At 42.4% G+C, this 21,981-nt stretch overlaps 1 protein-coding gene and 1 long non-coding RNA gene across 7 annotated transcripts in view; one reads left to right on the top strand and one right to left on the bottom strand.

Annotated features, from left to right (window-relative positions):
• Positions 1 to 631: 631 nt before the first annotated feature.
• On the bottom strand, positions 632 to 9,865 carry LOC109028061 (uncharacterized). Its single transcript, XR_002007127.4, has 2 exons — positions 9,020 to 9,865; positions 632 to 8,436 (listed from the first exon to the last, which is right to left on the bottom strand). It is a non-coding gene; the product is annotated as an uncharacterized lncRNA (long non-coding RNA).
• Positions 9,866 to 9,871: 6 nt separating this feature from the next.
• Positions 9,872 to 21,981, top strand: part of MCPH1 (microcephalin 1) — a 239,172-nt gene continuing 227,062 nt past the window's right edge. For all 6 annotated transcript variants that reach the window (XM_031013789.3, XM_031013790.3, XM_055349782.2 and 3 more), the window contains exons 1-3: positions 9,872 to 10,006; positions 12,596 to 12,687; positions 18,092 to 18,210. In XM_031013789.3, the coding sequence (XP_030869649.1) occupies positions 9,985 to 10,006; positions 12,596 to 12,687; positions 18,092 to 18,210 (233 nt within the window). In that variant the 5' untranslated portion in view covers positions 9,872 to 9,984. The remainder of the gene's footprint in view (positions 10,007 to 12,595; positions 12,688 to 18,091; positions 18,211 to 21,981) is intronic.

The raw sequence follows: 21,981 nt of genomic DNA on the forward strand, positions 1-21,981 counted from the left end.
TTGTTATGTTAAATTACTTTGTGTCACAGAGGTAACAAATTTCCTTGTCAATTTTTTTTTTTTTTTTTTTTTTTGAGATAGAATCTTGCTCTGTCACCCAGGCTGGAGTGCAGTGGCATGATCTCGGCTCACTGCAAGCTCCACCTCCTGAGTTCACACCATTCTCCTGCCTCAGCCTCCCAAGTAGCTGGGACTACAGGCACCTGCCACCATGCCTGACTAATTTTTTTGTATTTTTAGTACAGATGGGTTTTCACTGGGTTAGCCAGGATGGTCTCGATCTCCTGACCTCATGACCCGCCTGCCTCAGCCTCCCAAAGTGCTGGGATTACAGGCATTAGCCACTGCACGCAGCCCAATTGTGTTTTTAACTGTGGCTGCCCTAAAATATTTTTGTCATCCACAGACAATTGTCTCATTTTGATCCACTTTGGAAGGTGGTTTTATAATCAGCTATAAAACTTTGACAGGTACTCTTGAATGCAAGTTTCTGATAACTTTGGAGATGATGATGACATAAGTGTAAGGGGGAAAAACTTTCAGGCTCTCATGGACAGCTGAAATGCTCATGGAAATGAAGCAGAACAAAAGTTAACCGAATGGACTGAACTAATAAAAGACTGAAGTAACCTTTTTTTTTTTTTTTTTTTTTTTTACTTTTTTGCTTAAAATGTTGCTGATCCTTTTTGTTATCCAGAGCTAAGAAAACTTATCTTTTGAGCTATTTACAGCCTTTAACAATTGGTAAAATATACTCCTGTGAACAAAATTTGGAGCATATTTCCTTCTACCTGACTTCTCCAGAATTTGGGAACTATTTGTGAGTATTCTCAATTTATGGTAGTATACACATTTGCATAAGCACGATAAGAATCTTGTTTTCTTTTGTAACAGGACACGATTGTAGAAACTGGTTATTTTACCAAGGCTTTGACTGGAATGGCATGCTTTCTTTAAGGAATCAAAGTTGATTTACAGAGCCAATAAAAGCCTCTTGGGAAATCTGGCCTCATATTTTGTTTACACAGTCCCCGTATAAGGTTTCTGACCTGTGATAAGTAAAGAATGTCACTTTCTAACAGGCCGAGGAGCCCCAAGTTATCTTGGCACCTCAAGAGAAGAATAATTTACCTAACTCATAGGTATTTGATGGTATAAACCCATGGCAGGGCTCAGCTTTTAAAAAGTCTTATCTGAGATTCCTTATAGAACAGAGCTCCATCAAAGCCAATTTTAAAATCCTACGTGAAAAATAATTATTTTTGCTGTGCTTTATGCAAATAACCAGGCCAAGTACAATGAAAGTTTATTTTGCAAACCAATCAGTCCTATCATTATTTGTTTTTAATAAAAATGAGGATTGGGGGGCCAGGTGCGGTAGCTCACACCTGTAATCCCAGCACTTTGGGAGGCCGAGGCAGGCGGATCACGATGTCAGCAGATCGAGACCATCCTGGCTAAAATGGTGAAACCCCGTCTCTACTAAAAATACAAAAAATTAACCGGGCGTGGTGGCGGGCGCCTGTAGTCCCAGCTACTCGGGAGGCTGAGGCAGGAGAATGGCGTGAACCCGGGAGGCAGAGCTTGCAGTGAGCTAAGATTGCGCCACTGCACTCCAGCCTGGTCAACAGAGTGAGACTCCGTCTCAAAAAAAAAAAAAAAAAAAGAAAAAAAAAATGAGGATTGGAAAGAGAAAAATTATACTTAAAAAAAACTTATAGGCTGGGCGTGGTGGCCCATGCCCGTAATCCCAGCACTTTGGGAGGCCAAGGCAGTTGGATCACGAGGTCAACAGATTGATACCATCCTGGCCAACATGGAGAACTCCCATCTCTACTAAAAATACAAAAATTAGCTGGGCATGGTGGTGTGCATGCACCTGTAGTCCCAGCTACTTGGGAGACTGAGGCAGGAGCACAGATCTTGCCACTACACTTCAGCCTGGCAACAGAGTGACACTCCGTCTAAAAAAAAACAAAACTTACAGTACACCTGTTGTTAGCTGTTCTTGAATTTTTTCTTCAGTTTGGACTAAATCCTAAATTCTTTGTGGGCTGTAAGTCCCCAAACTAATGTTTTCAAATCTTTACTTTTGAAACTGGGAATTGCACTCCTCACCCTAGTATTCATTATCTACCTGATAGTCACTGTTCCCTCAAATGCAGTACTAAAACTATAGATGTTAATACTAATGCCTTTGCCATGCGAGCCTTGGAACCCCAGCGAGGCCTGCATGAGTACGCTCACACAAATGCAGAGCAGTTCCACTTCTCTCACTTTGGGGTTAACGCCTACCCCTACTATGCCTCAGATCGGCAGGAAGAAGTTAGAGCAGCCTTCGCCCTTTTTCAATTTTCATTAGCCAACACCTTAAGATTAAGGTGTTATAAAATCCAAAAGGAGTCTGGGAGCGGTGGCTTATGGTTATAATCTCAACATTCTGGGAGGCCAAGGCAGGTGGATCACTTGAGGTCAGGAGTTCGAGACCAGCCTGGCCAACATGGTGAAACCCCATCTCTACTAAAAATACAACAAATTAGCCAGGCGTGGTGGTGCATGCCTGTAGTCCCAGCTACTCGGGAGGCTGAGGCAGGAGAATTGCTTGAACCCGGGAGGTGGAGGTTGCGGTAAGCCGAAATCGCACCAAAAACAAACAAACAAAAAAACCAAAGGGAGGGATTGAAACAGCCACTGCAAAATTGTAACTGGGACAGTGAAGGAGATCTGACCTAACCAACTCCATCTTGCTTCTAACCTCCACGCTGTCCTTGTTCTTTCCCAGGCATAGGCTGAACTAACTTTGGGAGGAACTTAGCTTAGTGTTTATAGTTTACAACCAAGAGAATAACAGTCCTTTCCAAAAACAAACCTCCTTCTTGCCTAGGGACTAGACTGCCTTTGTAGAACTCATAAATTAGCCACAAGATTAGAAATTATGGTTTAGGAGTCATGCAGTTGGAGGCTAGAAGATTCTGACCCTCCCAAAACTGCTCCTAAGATCAGTGCTTGAGATATTTTGCAGACCCTGCACTTGATGGATCAGCTGGCACTACCCAGATGGATAATCTGGCTCCTCTGATCTTGTGGCCCCCACCCAGGAACTGACTCAGCGCAAGAAGACTGCTTTGACTCCCTGTGATTTCATTGCCAACCTGACCAATCAGCACTCCTGACTCACTGGCTGCCCCCGGCCCACCAAGTTATCCTTCAAAACTCTGATCCCTGGATGCTCCTTGGGGAGACTGATTTGAGTAATAATAAAACTCCTGTCTTAAATTAAAAAAAAAAAAAAAAGTATTTACTGTTTCAACAACTTTAAGAACATTTTCTTTCATTAATACTACCTAGAAATCAGTGACTGTGTTTTATTAGAATAATTTCTGGTGCTTTATCATGTCTCTGATTATTTAAGACAACTAAATCTTCTCACCTTAAAAAAAAGCTATTTTTTTCTTACAATCATAAAATCTCCTATGGCTATTTTTATTGTCACTTTAATTAAATGGATAATTAAGTGATGTTTCACAGTGACCTGTGATCCTATTTAATCAAGTGTTCAAAGCTTTTGGCATTTTTGACAACTTCCCCAAATGAAATTCTAAAAGAAATTTTTTTAACTTTGAGATTTTCCAAAGGGTCCCTAGAAAATCTCAAAATATTTGTTCTCTCATTTTGTAAAAAGAGAGATGTTAAACTAATTAGGTTTATTCAATATGTTAAATTGCATGGGAGGCACTCACTGTCAAGAAAAGATACTTAACCTTCCTTAGGTGGTATTTGCATGGATAAATGTTATTATTTCAGAAATTGAATGAAGTTCCTAGAAATTTGTCAGTGCCCTTGATAACCATAATATGTCCTGGCATAATATTATCAGTCATGATTACAGTTATGATTTTAAATGTATGCCACAAAAAAACTGATTTTCCTTGTTAACAGAATTAAAATAAACCTTCATCCGATCTTTACCATGGCCATTTTTGGCTTTTTGTCATTCACAGTTATTATTTTACTCTGATACTTTCCTGAAAGCTCTAGCGATCAGTTATTAGCCAGAATACTTCATCTTCAACAAAAAGGACTGTTTCTCTAAGACCCATGGAAAGGCCTGTAACAGTACTGTGGGGTACAGGCTTCTGATGACATTGCTTAAATAACTTTAATCTCATACCACTGCACTGAGGAAGGATTTCCAGAACTCTAGTTGAAAAGCTGATGGGTTCATGATACTGCTAATCCAAGATCAAGCAAGACCAGAATTAATCATATGGAACTGAGGTGACTGATAAACAATGGTTATGATTTTTTAAATGGCCTTTGTTTGAAACATTGCTGGTTCTTGAATGTCCTATGTCCTGAATAGAAGGGAAAAAACATAGATTAGAACAAGGAAACAAAATAAAAACAATGATTAATGTTCAGAGCAGAATATAAACACAGTTTTTTTAAGTCCAGAGGGCAAGCCAGTCACGAGGTTTTCTAGATGTGGGGTTCCGTCTTTAGTGAGGATGGTAGTGGTACGCTGGAGTCATGGTTATTTTCTGGAGCACAGCCTGGAAGATGCAAGTGTTCTGGAGAAATAATTGAAAACCCCAAACTGTTGTGATACATCCTTTGATTTCTCTTTTTTCTTAAGCTATCCACAAATGATAACAATTTAATAAACTTTCATAAGTAGAAATGAAAAATTTATCTTTTTCTCCCTGCTTCCTCTAAAATTTGTCAATTCTTATTGAATATTCCTGTTCTCATGGCAATATAGTTGTTTGCATAAATTCAAGAAGAATCTGTTCTCCTTAAAAAAGGACATTATTTGGAAAAATTGATTATGTTACCAAGACTTTGACTAGAAGGACATATTTGAGACTGATGTGCACAGAATTAGACGTGGCCATACATTTTTAAGAAACTAAGGTTGACTTGATGGAGCCAATGCTTACAAAGCTCTCTTGAAATAATTGACCTGGTGCCTTACCTGACTTACAGGGTTCCAGGCTTACAGGTGAGTAAGATGGGTCACTTACTGGCAGGCCCAGGGCCTTAAGATGTTTTGGAAACCTCAAGAAGGGCAACAGTTTTAGGGTCTGAAAGGATCCCCACATTTCTCTATCTGAAACTACAGATAGTGTAGGTGTAGTCTTTTTTTTTTTTTTTTTTTTTTTTTTGAGATGGAGTCTCGCTCTGTACCCCAGACTGGAGTGCAGTGGCGCAATCTTGGTTCACTGCAAACTCTGCCGCCCGGGTTCATGCCATTCTCCTGCCTCAGCCTCCTGAGTAGCTGGGACTACAGGCACCTGCCAGTACGCCGGGCTAATTTTTTTGTATTTTTAGTAAAGACGGGGTTTCACCCGGTTAGGCAGGATGGTCTCGAACTCCTGACCTTGTGATCCACCCGCCTCGGCCTCCCAAAGTGCTGGGATTACAGGCGTGACCAACCACGCCTGGCTGTGTAGGTGTAGTCTTAAAACTCTAATCTGAGATTCCTTATAAAAGTTGCAGCCAAGCAAACTTAAAAAGGCTCCTGTGGTCAATTATTATTCTTGCTGGACTTATGTAAATGATCAGGCCAAAGTTAATGAGACAAGACTTACTTTGTAAACAAGAGTAATCTTACTTTGTTTATGTTTGATCTCAGTGGTAGTAATTATACAGAGAAATTTTATGTTTCAATGGCAAACTATAACCCAGTTGTGTGAGTTATCAGACTCTAGTCTTGTTCATTGTCTTTGAGCAATTTTTTTACCTCTTTAAAAGCTGGATCCTGCCGGTCAGGCACGGTGGCTCACGCCCGTAATCCCAGCACTCTGGGAGGCCAAGGCCGGGGAATCACCTGAGGTCGGGAGTTCGAGACCAGCCTGACCAACATGGAGAAACCCCATCTCTACTACAAATACAAAATTAGCCCACAATCCCAGCTACTTGGGAGGCTGAGGCAGGAGAATTGCTTGAATCCGGGAGGCGGAGGTTGCAGTGAGCCGAGATTGCACCACTGCATTCCAGCCTGGGCAACAAGAGTGATACTCTGTCTCAAAAACAAACAAACAAACAAACAAAACAAAAAACAAAACAAAACCTGGATCCTGCCATCTTACACATTTTGTCAGTAATGAGTATTTCCAATTTTCCTCCCACTCTACTGACTTGATGTCATTGAGAACTAAAACTGCTTCCTTCTCAAAGCCTTGCAAGCTGAAGCTGGATGGCTAGATAGAAACTTCAAAAGACTTATCACAACACTTGGGTCTTTCAAATATTTCCCCAGAACACCTGCATCTTCCAGACTGTGCTCTAGGAAATAACCATGATGGCGACACTACCTACCACTACCATCCTCACTAAAGATGGCTGGAGCCCAAAATCTAGAAAATTTCATAACTGGCTTACCCTCTAGACTGGGTTTATCGTCTGCTCTGAACATTAATCATTGTTTTTGTTTCCTTGTTCTAATCTATGTTTTTCCCCCTTTTGCAGATGTCTCATCTTACAATTTCTAACTCAAATCATCTCCCCACAGCAATCAACTTAGCTTCTTTTTTTTTTTTTAATGAAATTTCTAGGGAAGTTTCAGATGGAGAAATGTGTGGACCATTCAGGCCCTAAAAGTTGGTATAAAGATTATTTTACTGTGAAAATATTTGACCTAAAAAAGACGCATCAAGAAATTTTATTTGAACTTCCCTTATTTCACTAAAGCAGAGCCTCCAGAAAATACAGCTGCCATTGGCCTCCCTCCGAGGAAGTTTCCTGTAAATTCCACTACTGTAGAGACAGATTGCCCATTCTCATAAGCATCCAAAAGCCCAAAAGAACCTTCCACAACTTCCTACTGAAACTCCAAAATCTCCCAACACATTTTGTTAAGTGGATCTATAAACCTTTATTTCTATTCAGTGAGTTACTCTAAACCTTGTCTTTTCTCCTGTTAACCTATTGTTATCAGTTAATTTGCAGGTCCTCAAACCCAGGACCCACATTGAACGAGGAAAAGCTTTCCTTCCAACATAGACAATATGACTACCTGTAGAACATCATTTTGAATGTACAAAAAATTATTAAGCAGATTTAGCAAGTTTTCAGGACATGAGATCAATTGCAGATATCAACTATATTTCCATATATTAGCAACAATCAGAAACAAATGAAAAAATCACTATTTGCAATATATCAAAAAACACAAGACCTTGCACAGTGGCTCATGCCTGTAATCCCTACACTTTGGGAAGCTGAGGCAGGAGGATTGCTTGAGCCCAGGAGTTCGAGACCAGCCTGGGCAACATAGTGGGACTCCGCCTCTACAAGGAATTTAAAAAATTAATTGGGCATGGTCATGTGTACTTGTAGTCCCAGCTACTCAGGAGGTTGAGGTGGGAAGATAGCTTGAGTCCAGGAGGGTCGAGGCTTCAAGATGAGCCATGATCACACCATTGCACTCCAGCCTGGGTGACAGAGTGAGATCCTGTCTCAAAAAAAAAAAAGAAAAAAAGAAAGAAAAAAAGAACAAAATAAAAAAACAAATACTTAGGTTAAAATCTAACAAAAGTTATAAGAGATTTTTTTTTTTGAGATGGAGTCTCACTCTGTTGCCCCACGTGGAGTGCAGTGGCAAGATCTCTGCTCACTGCAAGCTCTGTCTCCCGGGTTCAAGCCATTCTCCTGCCCTCAGCCTTCTGAGTAGCTGGGGCTACAGGCGCATACCACAACGCCCGGCTAATTTTTTGTATTTTCAGTAGAGACGAGGTTTCACTGTGTTAGCCAGGATGGTCTCAATCTCCTGACCTTGTGATCGGCCCGCCTCGGCCTCCCAAAGTGTTGGGATTACAGGCGTGAGCCACCGCGTCTGGCCAGAGAAATTTTAAAAGACCTAAATGTTAATGGGTCAGAAGATTCAATATGGTTAAAATGTCAATTCTCCCCAAATTGATCTGTAGAGTCAACACAATCTCAATCAAAATCCCAGCAGTCTTTTTTTGTGCAAAATGACAAGTCGACTCTAAGATTTACAAGGAAATCTGAAGAATCTAGAAGATACAAAATAACCTTGAAAAATAAAAATAAAATTGTAGGACATAAACTACCTGATTTCATCACTTATTTATATAGCTACAATAATCAAAACAGCATGGTGCTGGCGGCAAAAAGACAAATAGCTCAATGGAACAGAATAGGAAGCCTAAAATGAAACACATACATATGCAACACAGATTTTGACTTAAGCACAAAGGAAATGCAGTAGAGAAAAAAACAACTTTTTAACAAATGATGCTGGAACATTTGGATATGTATACATGCAAAACGATGAACTTTGGTCCCTATCCCATACCGTATACAAAAATTAATTAAAAGCAGATCTTATCCTTTGAGTCCAGGAGGTTGAGGCTGCAGTGAGCTGTGATTACACCACTGCATTCCAGCCTGGGCAACGGAGTGAGACCCTGCCTGGAGAAAAAAAAAAAAAAAGGTAGAACCTAGACCTAATATACAACCTAAAGCAGTAATATTTCTAGAAGAAATCCTAGGAGAAAATATTTGTGATCATGGAGCTGAAGAATCTATCAAATACTAAACATTTTTTACCACCTTGACCAAAAGTAATTGGTTTATATACTTCATCATATCATTTAATTCTAAATCTACAGAAATCAATGTCACTTTCTCAGTAAAAGTACGTGAGTCTTCAATGATGCCCTGAATTCACACTCCCAAGTAAACCATAACACCATATTTCCACAGTAGAGTTTATTAGAACAATAACTGGTGATAATGATAAATATTGATCAAAGACTGAGCCTAGGAAGTGGGTTTTTTGAGGCTGCATATACTCAAGGTAATTCTTCAGAACCAGAGGGCTCACTGGATCCTATTAAAAGCTGACAGTGAATGAATAAACAGATGAAACGGAGACCTGAGTAGACGGTAGTTGATATTCTTGTACATGTATTCTACCTCTAGATTCCATAGAAAGAACTAGAAGTACATGAATTTCACTACCAACATCTCCATTAGTTACCAGCTGTATCACCTTGGATTAGTCAGGTAACCTCCCGCGAATCTGGTTGCTTCCGGGGCAGGGGATCGGCGGGCTGGAGGTTTGAGCCTGGGAGCCGGCAGGGTGGAGCAGCTGGAGGGCCAAGCCTTTCAGCTCCAGGGAGGGGGTGACCGGGACAGTGGGTAGTGCCAGCCGATCGGCGTCCTGGGGATTGCCTGAATGTGAGGTCTGGATTCACCCCGCGGTGACCTGAGTCATGGGATGCCCCCACAGGGATTTGCTGCCTCAGGGATCCGAAGTCTCATTCACTCCCTTACTGGGGATTTGCGGTCTCGAGGTCCTCCTGCAGGGGTCTGAGATCTCGGGGTCACCCTGTGGGGGTCTGAAGCCTCGGGGTCCCCGCGTGGGGTCTGAGGTATCAGAGTCCCCTCCGTTGGGTCTGAGGTCTCGGGGTCCCCCATCCCCGGGATCGGAGGTCCGGCTCCCCGGAGCAGGCAGGGCGGTGGGTCTGGCCCACGTGGCGCGCCAGCCCCAGGTGGTGTCGGGCTAGGGGCGCATAACGGTTCCGAAAGTCCGCACAAAGCCGTCCGCTGGGGTCCCGCAGCGCCCGCGAGGCAATGACTGTGCCCCCTCCCCTTCCTGATCCTCAGCTCAGGTGAGCCCAGATGAGGCGCCGGGTAGCTTCTAAGTCACTAATGGAAATAGAAGGCTAATTCAGGGGTTAGGGGCCGTCGTCCTCGTTACTCCCAGGAGAAGAGAAAAACCCACGGCCCAGCAGCCAGAGGCGCGGCGAGGCGGAATCGGGCCCCCTCCCCGGGGGCTCAGCTCCCTCCAGCTCCCTCCAGCCTCCCGCCTCACCTACAGAGAAATCCCGGAAACGCGGATTCAGCGGAGCGCGGTGACGGCGGCGCGCTCACCCCGCGCATGCCCAGTGCCCGCCCTCGCCGCCAGGGTCGCAAGCACAGCGCAGGCCAGCTGGCCGGATCCCGCCGTCTGTCATGGCGGCCCCCATCCTGAAAGGTGAGGTACTTCCTGCTCCCTGCTTCAGCAGCGGGAGTTTGAGGACCGGCACCCCTCGTCGCGGGCGCACTCGGGGGATCCCGTGGGAGGAGCCCCGCTCGCCCCTCCCTCGATGCCTATCTCCCCCAGACCCTGCCGCCTTCTTTCTCCCCCGCTGCCTGTCCCACCAAAACCCCCTGCTGCCTGCTCTCTCCCCCGCTGCCTGTCCCCCCAAAACCCCCGGCTGCCTGCTTCCTCTCCCTTACTCCCTGTCCCCCCAAACCCCCGACTGCCTGCTTCCTCCCCCGTACTGTTTGTCCCCCAACCCCCGTGCTGCTAGTTTCCCTCAATCCCTCGCTGCCTGCTCCCTCCCCCATGCTGCCTGTCCCCCAAATCCCGCCTTTCCCCTACCTGCTTTCACCCCTGCTGCCTTAGTCCCTGGATCTGGGGCTCACTGGCAGGCAGAGTCCTGCCCTCCGGAAGTTGGTGTGGGGCCCTCCTGGGTCTGGTCCTGTTCGACCCCCTCTGAGGCCCGCCTGGAGGGGCGGCAGTTGAGTTTCTATGCTAATTGTTCCAATAATAGGAGCCGCCTTTTACTGCGGAGTCTTTGTGTGCCAGGCGCTGTGCTTAGGCTAGTATGGTATTGTCTGATTTTTTTAACCGCTCTATCAACTCTCTTACATCATTTTACAGGCAGAAACTAAGGCACTGGACGTTTAGGTGACTCTCCCCGTGTGTGGCTAGTCAGTGCTGACAGGGCCTTAGACCGCAGCTGCTGTCCTAAGCAGTATATGATACCGCACGCAGTCCCACCCTCTGTACACCTGGAAGAGCCCAGGAGAGGGGAATAGCGGACACGTGTCTTGTAGAGTTTGACCGTGAGAAAAAAGGCGCCTGTATTGTGGGGCCTGGAGTCATAAAACCTCATAGGCAAAAGTAAACACTAGAGGCTTTATACAAAGTCTGTAATCAGATGTGGCTATTTTTCTAATGTTAGTATTTTCTTAAATTAACCTGGTTTTCTTTTAGCGTTACCCGCAATCATTGACCAATGGCACACCTGGAAAATTCTTTTAAACATCAGGTTTTGAGAAGAGGATATCCCCTAGAACAGGGGTCCACTGACTATGCCCCCCAGGCCATATCTAGCCTGCTGCCTGTTTTTGTAGGGTCTACGAGCTGATAATGTCTTTTACATTTTTAAGTGATTTTTAAAAAAGGTCAAATGAAAAATTATATCACATTCACATTTCCTTCTCCATAAATAAAGTTTTATTGGAACACAGGCCGGCCCGTTAATATATTACCTATGGTTATGTTTGTGCCACAACCATGAAGTTGAGTAGTTGTGACAAACACTGTATTGGCCACAAAGCCTGAAATATTTACCATCTGTCCCTTTATAGAAAATAGGCTTCTGCACTGGAAAAATTAAGCGTAAGAATTTGGGGAAAGCAACTAATTTTAGGAATGTAAACTGTCATGTATTGTATGGGTACGGTTGTTCTTTGCTTAAAATTTTAATAAATTCCACTGAAGCTATTTTGAAAAGGCTTTCAGTAGAAATTTATTTATGAGACAGAGTCTTACTCTCTTGCCCAGGCTGGAGCACAGTGACGTGATCACATAACAGCTCAAGCAATTCTGCTTCAGCCTCCTGGGTAACTTGGGACTACAGGCACTACCATGCCTGGTTATTTTTATTTTTATTTTTTAATTTATTATTTTTTTGTAGAGCCAGGGTCTCACTATGTTGCCTAGGCTGGTCTTGAATTCCTAGCCTCAAGCAATCCTCCCGCCTCCACCTTGCAAAGTGCTGGGATTACAGGCATGAGCTACTTTGTTCAGCCAGTAGAAGAAACTTCATTTACTTTTCTTATTTTTGAGGCAAGGTCTTTCTCTGCTGCCCAGGCTGGAGTGCAATGGTGCGATCATAACTCAGCTTCTACCTCCTGGGCTCTAGGGATTCTCCCACCTCAGCTTCTCCACCCTACCCACCCCTATTTCCCACCCAGTAGCTGGGACTACAGCCACTCGCCACCATTCCTGGCTAACTAAAAAAAAAAATTTTTTTTAGAGACAGGGTTTCACTGTGTTGCCCAGGCTGGTCTCAAACTCCTGTGCCCAAGTGATCCCACTGCCTTGGCCTTCCAGAGTGCTGCAGTTACAGCATGAGCCACCAAACCTGGCCAGTAGAATAAATTTTTGTTTTACTTTTTTCTTTTTTTTTTTTTGAAAGGGGTCTCGCCCTGTCACCCAGGCTGGAGTGCAGTGGCGCAATCTCGGCTCACTGCAACCTCTGCCTCCCGGGTTCAAGCGATTCTCCTGCCTCAGCCTCCAAATAGCTGGGATTACAGGTGCCCGCCACCATGCTCGGCTAATTTTTTGTATCTTTTAGTAGAGATGATTTTTCACCATGTTGGCCCAGCTGGTCTCAAACCCCGGACTTCGTGGATCCACCCACTTCCGCCTCCCAAAGTGCTGGGATTACAGGCGTGAGCCACTGTGCCGGCGGCCTCGGTTTACTCTTAACTATAAATAGAACAAAATCTATTAGCAGGGGATGCTGGAATTTCAAATGTATATTTCATGTTCATATCTTGTTTTCAGATGTAGTGGCCTATGTTGAAGTGTGGTCATCCAATGGAACAGAAAATTATTCAAAGACATTTACAACACAGCTTGTGGATATGGGGGCAAAGGTAAGACATTTATTTTGCTGTTGATTCATATGACAGTCTTCTGATTGGTAAAAAGTTACATTAGCATTTTCTTATTTTGGGAGTTTTTACTTAGAATATGGATGAAGCAATGGGTAAGTGGTGGGAGAAAAAAGAGCCAAAGTGTGAAGAATTTAGAACAGTAGGACTTACAGAACTCAATGCCTGTGGGCATTGAGTGAGGAGGAGGAACCTAGGATGAAATGCTGGATTCTTACACTGGTTACTTGGATGCATAGTGCTATTAAGCAAAGTGAGGAATACAGGAAAAGGAACAGGTTTCTAAGGGAAAAATTGTAAATTTGGGCATATTGAAAATATCTGTTAGATATTTGGATATACAAGTCTGAAGCTTGGAGTGTTCAAGGCTAGAGATGATGATCTGGGGGGTCAGGACCATAGGGGTCATGTGAAGTCACAGGTGTGGACGTCGTCCCATGTCATGCATGGTTAGGATGAAGAGTGGTGACAGAGGAGCGATGTTCAGTATTCAAGGACAGGCGATGGGAGCAGGGACCCAGTGACAGAGGGAGAGAAGAATGCCAGGAGAAGGAGAAAGGAAGTGTGGAAGTCAAAGGAGGGAGTAATTTTTTTTTTTTTTGAGACGGAGTCTCGCTCTGTCGCTAGGCTGGAGTGCAGTGACACGATCTCAGCTCACTGCAACCTCTGCCTCCTGGGTTCAAGCGATTGTCCTGCCTCAGCCCTCCAAGTATCTGGGACTACAGGCACATGCCACCATGCCTAGCTAATTTTTTTTTTTGTATTTTTAGTAAAGACGGGGTTTCACCGTGTTGGCCAGGATGGTCTCAATCTCCTGATCTCGTGATCTGCCCACCTCGGCCTCCCAAAGTGCTGGGATTACAGGCGTGAGCCACCGAGCCTGGCCAGGAGTAATTTTTTAATTGCCTTTCAGAACTAGAAGGGAGTAATTTTAAAGATAGAATTTTTAAAAACTACAGAAAGTTCAAGAAAGATAGGATGGGCAAATGTACTTTGGATTTGAACACTGTAAGGTCATTGCTGAACTTAGTGCAGTTTTCAGTGAAATGGGCAGGAATCATTGAGCTGTGAGGAAAGGGAGATAGCAAACAATTTGCCTTATTCAGGGTTTCTTACTATAGCCATCTGTGTTATCAGATTTACTATCACGTAGTGCTTGTGTTCAGGTAGCCTCTATTTGACTTAATAACGTCCTTGTTACCAAATAGGTATCTTTTGCCCACGCACACTAAACCCATCGCTTTGATGACGGGTTTTACAAAAGGGAAAAGATTCATTCACAGGGAAGCCCAGCTAGGAGGCAGAAGAGTACTCACATCTTCATTCCCAAAGATAAGGCTTAGGGATATTTATCAGTTAGGGAAGTAGGGTGATCTAAGCTGTGGGGAAAAATGAAGTACATGATCTGCACAAGTGTAGTTGGGGTTCATGGAATGCATGTTTAGAAAACAGGCGTTATTAGGAGGCCAAGGCGGGCGGATCACCTGAGGTCAGGAGTTCGAGACCAGCCTGGCCAACATAGTGAAACCCCATCTCTACTAAAAATACAAAAAAAAGCCAGGTGTGGTGGCACACACCTGTAGTCTCAGTGATTTGGGAGGCTGAGGCAGGAGAATCGTTTGAACCTGGGAGGCGGAGGTTGCATTGAGCCGAGATTGCACCACTGCACTCAGCCTGGGCGACGGAGTAAGATTCTGTCTCCAAAAACCAAAAAAATAGGCACTAGTAGGATCCAATGGTGAAGATTTTGGCCTGATGTCAAAAGGTCATTTCTTGGGCATTTACACAGGCCTGGTTGAAGAGTTGGTGGTTGCAGCCTGTTTGAACTGTACAGATGCTGCCCCAAGTTCCTGAAAAGTAACTTAAGCAACTGTTACGTGGTGACATATCCACCAGAAGTTGTTATCTTATAAGGAAGCCAGTGAAGGTTATAGCATTTAGTAGTATGACTTGCAGCTATATAGAAATAAATAAATAAATAACAAAAAGCAAGTGACCAAAAGCAAGCAAGGCAGGTTAAATTTGGCAGACCTAATTTTCAGCCGTGAAGTGCAAGAGTGATGATGCTGGCAGTTCAGATATGCCAGAGAAGCCTTAAGGTGCTTTAAGTGGAAAGGTGAAAGTTCTCCACTTTAAGGAAAGGAAAAAAATTGTATGTTGAAGTTGCTAAGATCTACAGTGAGAACAAATCTTCTAATCTTGAAATTGTGAAGAACTATGCTACTGTTGCAGTCACACCAAACTGCAACAGTTACAGCCACAGTGCATGATTTTTATTATAATACATTGCTACAATTACCCTATTTTGTTATCATTATTGTTAATCTGTGCCTAATTTGTAAATAAAACTTCATTGTATATGTATGTGTAGGAGAAAACTGTATATAACCTGTTCAGTACTAGCTCAGGATTCAGGCATCCACTGGGAGGGGTCGGGGGCGGGACGCGGGTGTGTCTTAGAACTTAACCCCGGTGGATAAGGGGGAACTAATGTGCTCTTATAGGGAGTTTAGATATGAACAAAGCCTGTTTATGTCCTTTTCTGGCATTTGGGAGGGGCTGACTGATAGGCTGAGTGAAAGAGAACCATTAAAAATGGGAGAAAAGATAATCGAAGGCAGGGCTAGGTTAGGGTGGAGCAAGAGAGCTGCTGTGGGTATAAAACTTAAGAGGCGCTCACCACCAGGCAAAGAGTGGTTGCTACTGAATTTTTTACCCTAAGAGCCTTGTTTGACCTCCCTAATGCCTGTCTTGAGTAAGAGGTCAGTGGAGAGGAATCCGAATATAGGAGCAGGGCCTGCACTGCAGGAGGGGAGACATGCCCACTGTGATACACTGGAATGTAGGAACCCGAGGGAGTCTGCATGTTGCACGTGCCTAACATTTACTTGGGATGAGGAGGAATTACTGTGAATAAGAAAAAAGCCGTTAGACAAGTGAGTTGACAAGGTGATTTGAGGGTAGCATTAAGATCTTCGATCTTTTAGATCTTTTTGGTTTCACCTTTTATTTCAAAAATTGGCAAACAGTTCAAAGAATAGTGAATACAGATCAATAGTCGTTAACATCGTAACAGATTTGGATATTTGTAGTACTCATAATCCAGGATTATCTTAAGCCAATTTCAGGATTTGAGATGGTTTAAAACCAGACTACAGGCCTGTGAGGGTCATTATAACTTCTGATTCACCCTTAATCTAGATGCAGCTCTTTGGGTCTCAGGGCAAGGTGTAGGGGTTTTATCAGACCCCCTTGTCTCTTTGAGGCTTCTCAATTTTCATCCTGTTTAGTGTGTACTAAATTTGATAAAAGCCTTGTGGGAAAATGGCCTCAAATGCTAGACTCATCTCTCTAGGTGTCAGTCTTAATCTAGAATCTCAGCCCGGTAATTCTTAATTGCCTTGATAGCTCCCATGGACTTGATGGGGGTGTGGAAATTGAGAGAGAGAGAGAGAGTTATACAAGTAATACATATTTATTGTTTAAAAAGACTAATGGGCAGTGCCATGAAATTCACAATGAAAAGAAAGAGAAACCAGCAACGCTTTGCAGTACATTTCCTTTTCCATTTTTCAAAGACAGCTACTTTCAAATCATCTGTTTCTTTTGGTATTTGCCTTCATATTTCCAAGCATTGTACATATATTACTTCAGTATAATTGAATGCTATAAAAATTATGCAGATGAGTTCTGCTTCTGGAAAGGATACATAAAAGTTAAAATTTTTGACACCATGAGTGTCTGAGCATGCCTTTATTATACTGTTACCTTTGACTAATATTTTAGCTGACTGTAAAATGCTAGCACAAATATTATTTTTCCTTGAAGGTATTTCCCATTGTTTTCTCAATTCCAGACTGCTGTTGATAAGACTGATTCAGTTGTCACTTATCATTGTTTGCATGTGATGTGTCTCTATCCTCTTCACCTTGATTACCCACTCTTTTAATATTTTTCCCTTTCGCCAACCATGCTGGAATTCTGTGATAAGCTTGGTGTAGTGCTGTTTTCATTCTTGTGCTGGGCCTTTGTGGGGGATTCTTTTGATCTAGAATGCATATCCTTTAGTTTGAGAAACTTTTCTTTGATTATTTCTTTAATAATATTGTCTCCATTTTGTGTATTCATGTATTTCATTAACTTCTGTTGATTGGCTGTTGGATCTCCTGGTCTGAGCTCCTGATGTTCTTGCCTTTTGTCTCCTGTTGTCCGTCTTCTGGTTCTTCTCTTCTACTACCAGTGAGCTTTTCTCAACTTCATTGTCTGATATTTCTGTAGAAAATTTTTTTAATTATGTCATCTTTTCTTAATTTCCAAGAGCTCTTTAGGATCCTATTAAAAAATAATCTTCTGATCATGTTGCATGAATACAGTATCTCTTTTTTTTTTTTTTGGAGATGGAGTCTTGCTCTGTTACCCAGGCTGGAGTGCAATGGCACAATCTTGGCTCACTGTAACCGCCACCTCCCAGGTTGAAGTGATTCTCCTGCCTCAGCCTCCCGAGTTGCTGAGACTACAGGCACGAACCTCCACGCTTGGCTAATTTTTGTATTTTTAGTAGAGACAGGGTTTTTCCATGTTGGCCAGGCTAGTCTTAAATTTCTGACCTCATGATCCACCTGCCTCGGCCTCCCAAAGTTCTGGGATTACAGGTGTGAACCACCACACCTAGTTTCCTTTGGTTTTAATTAGCTGAATTTTTCCAACTTTTTGAATGATTGCACTTATTTTCAACCTTCTTACTTTGTATTTATGCATTTAAGATTACAGGCGCCCGCCACCTTGCACCCAGATAATTTTTGTATTTTTAGTAGAGACAGGGTTTCACCAGGTTGTCTAGGCTGGTCTCAAACTGCTGACCTCAGGTGATCCACCCGCCTCGGCCTCCCAAAGTGCTGGGATTACAGGCGTGAACCACCATGCCCAGCCATGGATACAGTATCTTAAGGTATGAGGTATTTTTAATTTTGGTTAAATATGTGTTGTGTTTTCTTTGTTGCCTCTGAATTTCATTTGGTTTTATTTTTTTGATGTAGAAAGCTTTTCTGAAATGTCCATTATTATCTGACTCTTTCCACCTTTAAAAATGTGGTGCCTTCTCATGGCCACATTTTCTCTTCTGTCGTATTTATCCTTGCAGGGCTCCAACTCTATTCTTTCAGTAACACTTCAGAGGGTTTTTAGAGGGAGTAGATGTGAACTTGTATGTATGATTCACCGTTGTAACTGGAACAGATATGTTTTAAGCAGCGTTATGCATTCCTTTGAGTGTTTCTCTGTCAGATTTTGAGAAACAGAATTGCTGGGGTAGAGGTTTTTTGATCAGTTGTAGTTAAGTTGTGAATGAACAGTAATGTACATTTTGTTTTCTGCATTTTGCCTACAGGTTTCAAAAACTTTCAACAAACAAGTAACTCACGTAATCTTCAAAGATGGCTACCAGAGCACTTGGGACAAAGCTCAGAAGAGAGGCGTAAAGCTCGTTTCGGTGCTCTGGGTTGAAAAGTAAGCAGTTTCTCTCTTACTTTTTTCCTTGAGTATCTAGTATTGAAAATGTGTGGAGATATTTTTCACAGATCGCAGAACCAGATAAAGTTTGATTTTCATCTTTTCTCTGCCTCTTACCTCACCAAGTAATTTGACATCCTCCAGCCTCAATTTCTGTGGTTCAAAAATGGTCATACTATAATACCTAACTCTGCCTAGGGGGAAAAGGAGCCTGCAGGTCCTGAAGCTGGGTATGCAAGGTGGACTTAGGAAGCAAGAGGGAATGTGGTGAAGCAGATTGTGTTAGTCAGCAAGTGCTGCTGTAACAAAGGACCACAGAATGGGTCGCTTGAGCAACAGAAAAGGACTTTCTCACAACTCTGGAGGCAGGAAGTCCAGTATCAAGGTGTCCACAGGGTTGGTATCTTCTTTTTTTTTTTGAGACAAAGTCTTGCTCTGTCATCCAAGCTAGAGTGCAGTAGCTGGATCTTGGGTCACTGCAGCCTCAGCCTCCTAGGCTCAAGTGATTCTTATGCCTCAGCCTCCCAAGTAGCTGGGATTCATCTCAACCTTTGCCTCCTGGGCTCAAGTGATTCTCCTGCTTCAGCCTCCCGAGTAGCTGGGATTACAGGCACGCACCACCATGCCTGGCTAATTTTTGCATTTTTGGTAGAGACGGGGTTTCATCATGTTGGCCAGGCTGGTCTCAAACTTCTGACCTCAGGTGATCCACCTGCCTCGGCCTCCCAAAGTGCTAGGATTACAGGCGTGAGCCACCGTGCGCGGCCCACACAGTTTTGATTACAGTAAATTTGTAGTAAGTTTTGAAATTGGGAAGTATGAGTCCTGTAACTTGTTTTTCATTTTCAAGATTGTTTGGCTATTTTGATTTGAGTTCCTTGCTAAGATTGTTTGGCTGTCTTGATTGGGTTCCTTGCATTTCTATATGAATTTTATGATCAGTGTGTCAATTTATTCAAAAACAAAAAAGGCAGCTGGGATTTGGTAGGATTGTATTGAATCTCTAATTAGGGAAGTGTTAGTGTGTTTATAATATTTAATCTTCCAGTCCATGAAAATGGGATGTGTTTCTTTTTCAGGTCTCAAATTTCCTTCAGTGATACTTTCTAGTTTTCAGTGTACAAGTTTTTTACCCCCTCGGTTAAATTTATTCCTAACTTTTTTGTTCATTTTCATGTGAATGAAATTGTTTTCTTAATTTTTTTAAGTTGTTAGCTGTTAGTGTATAGAAATGCAGGTGATTGTTGTATATTGATCTTATACCCTGCAAATTTGCTGAAGTTGTTTATTAGTTCTAAATATATTTGTGGGTTCCTTAGCATTTTCTATATGCAATGTTGTGTAATTTTGTAAATAGAGATAGATTTACTTCTTCATTTCTAGTCTGGCCACATGTTATGTCATGTCATGTCATGTCATGTCATGTCATGTTATTTGTTCTGGCCAGAACCTCCAGCACAGTGTTGAATAGAAGTGGTGAGAATGGATGTCCTTGTGTTGTTGCTCATCTTTGGAGAAAAGCTTTCAGTATTTCATTATTTCGTATGATGGTAACTGTGGTTTGTGTAAATGTCCTTTATCCGGCTGAGGACGTTCCCATTCCCTTCTGTTGCAGGTTGTTTGTTTGTTTCTCATTATTAAAGGAAGTTAGATATTGTTGTCACATGTTTTTCTGCATGATTGATCATCATGTGATTTTTGTCCTTCATTATATTAATGTGGTGTAATTGAGGGGTTTTGTGTGTTGAACCAACCTTGCAGTCCTAGGATAAATCCTACTTGGTCATGTTATATACGTTGTCATCTTTCCTTTTTAATTGTTGGAAGAGGCCGGATGCGGTGGCTTACACCTGTAATTCCAGCACTTTGGGAGGCCAAGGGGGGTGGATCGCCTGAGATTAGGAGTTTGAGACCAGCCTGATCAATATGGTAAAACCCTATCTCTATTAAAAATACAAAAATTAGCCAGTCATGTTGGCGTGTGCCTATAGTCCCAGCTACTCGGGAGATTGGGACAGGAGAATCACTTGAACCTGGGAGACGGAGGTTGCAGTGAACCAAGACCACGCCATTGCACTTCAGCCTGGGCGACAAGAGCGGGGGAAAAAAAAAAAAAAGAGTAAGGGGTCCTTCTCTGGCTTTTGTCAAGATTTTCTCATTATCTTTCACTTTCAGAAATTTAAGTGTCTCGATATGGTTTTTTAAAATTTATTTTGTTTAGATTTTACAGAACTTGTTGAATGTGTAGTTGTCTGTGTTTCTACATATGATTCGTTTTTGGCCATTATTTCTTCATCTATCTTTTCTGCCCCATTTCCTCCTCATTTTTTCTGATTAGCTGTATATCTTTTTCTAATTAGCTGTATACCAGGGATTGGTAAAGTTTTCTGTAAAGGGACAGATAGTAAATATTTTAGGCTTTGCGGGCCATATGGTCTCTACTCAACAGCTCAGCTCTCTTGTGGTGTGAAACGTGTAATAGAAAATAAGTGAACAAATGCTTGTGTCTGTGTGACAGCAAACTTTACTTATAAGTCTGGCAGGAAGCCAGGTAGTTTGCCAATCCTTTCTGTGTAATACACCTTTTAAACGTTTGCATTTGTCCATAGTGCTCTCCTTCTTCTTCATTATTGTTGTCTTTTTTTTCTCCTCAGATTGATCTTTTTTCAAGTTCATTAACTTTTTTCTCCATCGAATCCATTCTGCTACTTAGTACCTTTATTTGAGATATTTTTGATTTCTAACATTTCTACTTGGTTTTTGTATACATTCTTTTTATTTCGTTTTCATGTGAGATTTCTCATCTTTGGTTTTCCTGTCTTCGGTTATGAGTGTATTTTCTATTACCTCGATGAGTGTAGTTATAAACAGTTGTCTTAATGACCTTGTCTGATAATTTTGAGGTTGGTATCTGTTTTGTTTTTGTTTTTCTTTGATAGCATGTCACATTTTTCTGGCTCTTCATATGGCAAATAATTTGAGGTTGTATTTTGCACATTGTAAATACTATGTAGACTCTGGATTCTTTTGTATTGTCGCAAAGAGCATGAGGTTTTTGTTTTAGTAAGCAGTTAACTTGTCATTAAAATGAAACGCACACTGTCATTATGTGGGCAGTTGCTTAGATGCGCCCTTTAAGCCTCAGGTGCAGGCTGATTTGTTTGCCTCAAACACATGTTGTTCAGGGGTCAGCCAGAGACTTGAACTTCTATACTCAGAATTTGGGGTTTCTCCTATGGTTCTCTTACTTCCTGAGTCCTTACCTCATTTCTCTAGTGGCCCTAGCTGCCCAGTCTCCTTCCCCTGGTCTCTTCAGCAAGAAAGGAGGCCGGAGCTTCTGCTTGAGTGTCTGCTGCGCCACACCAGCTCCCTCAGAGACTGTGGCTGCCTTTAGGGGACAGACAGAAAAAGTGGTGATGCCCAGATTCTTTTGCTTCCTTTTAAAATTTGCCTGTTCTTTCTTTTTCTTTTATTTCCCTCCAGCTTTCAAAGCTCTCACATAGTTGGTTTATTTTATTTTATTTTTCCTGTATTTCCAGGACATATAGCTTATAGTTCACCTATATGTGTATATTGGTTTGTTAGGCATAAACAGAAGTGGAACTTAGTATGTTATTTTTGAAGCATCTGATGCCAGTCTAATTCTTCTTCCCTTCAAAATTATTTGATCTTTTTGCCTGGAGACTCCTTAGGGATATTTTTTATTTTATCGTTTTTTTTTGGGACGGAGTCTCGCTCTGTCACCAGGCTGGAGTGCAGTGGCGCGAT

The sequence above is a fragment of the Gorilla gorilla genome, chromosome 7, assembly GCF_029281585.2.
Source record: "Gorilla gorilla gorilla isolate KB3781 chromosome 7, NHGRI_mGorGor1-v2.1_pri, whole genome shotgun sequence".
Taxonomy (NCBI): Eukaryota; Metazoa; Chordata; class Mammalia; order Primates; family Hominidae; genus Gorilla; species Gorilla gorilla.